General features: G+C 28.6%; 1 protein-coding gene across 1 annotated transcript in view; it reads left to right on the top strand.

The window, feature by feature from the left end:
- ATRX (ATRX chromatin remodeler) overlaps positions 1–2,966 on the top strand; it is a 261,336-nt gene that overhangs the window by 62,084 nt on the left and 196,286 nt on the right. Inside the window, 1 exon segment of the mRNA XM_077768050.1 lies at positions 106–178. Coding sequence (XP_077624176.1) covers positions 106–178 — 73 coding nt within the window.

Genomic DNA, 2,966 nt, shown 5'->3' with positions numbered 1-2,966 from the left:
CCCACTAGTTGTTTTAAAGTTTTTTTGTTTTCAGTTTTATTTTACATGGTTTTATTTATATAGATAATTCAAAGCTAATTTTAAGTACACTTTTTTCCCCTCAAGGAGATGAAGCCTTATCTAAATCAGTGCCTGTCACAGTGGATGATGATGATGACGACAATGATCCTGAGAATAGGTATGATTTCATCTGTAAGGACTTTAAAAAGATTATAACACACCCTAGGCGTGGGNACTTAAGAGAAAGTAAATACAAATATTAACACACCTAGCATAGGGTGTGTTATAAATACAACACTGTCAATTTTATGTTCCCATGTAAACTGTGATAATTCTTTGAGAATATTTTAATTTCAGCAGATTATTTTATTGATGAAAGTAAATCATATTTCAATAAATTGGTGACAACAGACCTTTCTCTCCTCAATATTTGATTATTGTTTTTAATTCCCATCTAATATGGTGGTCCTATTTATTAAGACCAAAGTGCAAAAAAGGAGATTGCTCAGATATGTAAGATTAAGAAATTGCTTTCAAAATAAGTATCAATAGATATGTAAGATTAAGAAATTGCTTTCAAAATAAGTATTAATTTACAAAGTGTCCAGACTGATTTGAATTTTAACTATTTTTCAAATAAAAGCGATAGCATGATAGTATTAACTTTAATAAAACTTAAAAGCTGGTTTAAAAGTAAACAGTATAGCCTGTACATATTCACTTAACCTAAGGGATGGTGGGAGAAGAAAAAATACAAAGACATACCCATATCTTAATAGTGAAGAATAATAATGAAAATAAATGTATTAAAGAATATAACCCTAATTTTTTAACTATCATTTAAACCCTTCCTGTAGTATAGTATATTTCACACTCATCTTCAGCAAGTTGGTGTGGTATAGTAGGTGGAATTTTGGAATCATGGTGATAAGAATATCTGATTTCTAGTTCTAACTTCTCTAACAATGGTTTGTGTGATGGTGTGCAAGTGACTTAACTACTCTGCCAAAATTTTCTGATTTCTAAAATGAAAGGGTTGGATGAAATTTTCTCCGATTAATTCTAGCACCAAATATCAATGATAGGCTTGAGGGTTTTACTAAAGAACACTATATTAACCATCCATTTATTTCTAATAGTAAGGCATAATATTAAGAAAATCTGAAAATATACATGTAATTTTTGTGTCATTAATTTTTTAAGAAATTAACTTTGAGTTAGTAAACGCTGTGGGGCCAGCTGTTATTCTAGCTCTGTTTTCTATATCTTGTTGTTGTTGATAGGGTTTTCTGTTTCTAAGATCAGCATTCTCCTAAGAGGAGAATGTTTTTCTTAAGGTAAATGAACAATTTTATTTTATACTTTCGAAGAGAGATTAATCATGGACACAATGACTCAGTTGATGCTTACCTACTTTTTAAAAATTAAGTATTTATATATACTCAATTATTAGATGGGGTGGGGTTGAGAATAGAATGGTAAAGTCCTACATGTTATTCATCAGCAAGTTTTATAGTACATGATCATAGTGAGATTATGGAAGCATTTAAAAATTGTCTTTTAGTTCCTCTCTGTTTATTTAGACCACTAATTTGTTTTCCTGTAAACCACGAGGACTCAAATATTACTGAAAGGCTAATAATCTTTAAAACATGCTATATTCTAATTTAAGTATGACTGGTGAACCTTACTCTCTTATTTAGCCACCAAATGAGAGTGTCATTAAGGTATGATAATTTTATATTTGTGTTAGAACTTGTCAAAATATAAATATTTTCATCTTTTGATGAAATTTTCATCTAAATTTGATTCTATCTCTCTGTAACCGGCAAGTATTTTATTGGAAGGTATATTTAATTCCATCTTGTATTTGTGATTAAAAAATACAGCCCTATTGAGTACTTTTGAGAAGAATTGAATTTTACCTTGGACATGTTTTTCTTACTTTAATGTGCCTTTATAAAAAACACCATTAATAACTTGTTTCATATTGAACATACCAAAGAGGTATCTAATATCTATGATGGGGATACAAATACCATCTGGAATTATTTTAGCACAGATGATGTATTTGAATACATAATTGAATATGCCCTAGGTAAATTTTTAAAATGTTTGCAGATCATGATTAGTTCTTGGAATTATTTTTACCAATTTCAATTTTTGAGTAGGATGTATTTTAGTACACAGCATGTTGTAATTTTGTGTAAATTTGTACACAGTTGTGTATACATTTCATATGCTTTGACGTTTTAGCAATGTTGTTAATACATTTTCAGTGTTGACATTTATGGAGAGGTAAATAGTGTATTAATGCCATGGCTTAACTATTTGGATGCAATAAATTTCTGTAAAACTTTTTCTTGTTCAAGCATTTAATTTTAATTTTAATACATTTAATGAAATGTATGTTTCATGAAAGTTTAAAGTCTTTGTTAAAATCAAGATATGGAGGGTAGTTATAGCCAACGAAGTTTTGATATTTCTGAAATTGAGGAAGTAAATACTTTATAATTCCTTAAACATATATATATACTTACATATGAGTATANATTGAGAATTTACTTAGAATTTTTTAGCTCAGACCTTTTTGGAAGGGAGAATACAAAATTTGTTAGGTTATTTAAATTATAACTGTAACTTTAAAAGTCAGTTATTTGAATATGCCATTATGTTAATGTTACCTTTCAAATACCTGTTGTGTTTTAAATCTGTTCTTTCATTTAAACAACATTTACTCATGTAATTTAATTATGGTTGCATTTCTATAGTTAGCTAACAATGAAAATGTGTTATGATTCCTTAATAGGGATAGTTTGACCAAACATTTTCTAATGTTCTATATTTGTATATGTGCACTGTGAATTAGCCTCAGAGATAGGATGTTAGTTTAACAGTGTTAGAGTTGAGGATCATTAAACTAGGCTTGTCTTTAGAGGTTGCATACTAAACCATCAGTAAATAGT

Source organism: Crocuta crocuta, unplaced genomic scaffold (assembly GCF_008692635.1).
Source record: "Crocuta crocuta isolate KB4526 unplaced genomic scaffold, BGI_CrCroc_1.0 scaffold864, whole genome shotgun sequence".
In the NCBI taxonomy this organism is placed as follows: Eukaryota; Metazoa; Chordata; class Mammalia; order Carnivora; family Hyaenidae; genus Crocuta; species Crocuta crocuta.
This window is presented reverse-complemented; position numbering and strand designations above follow the sequence as displayed.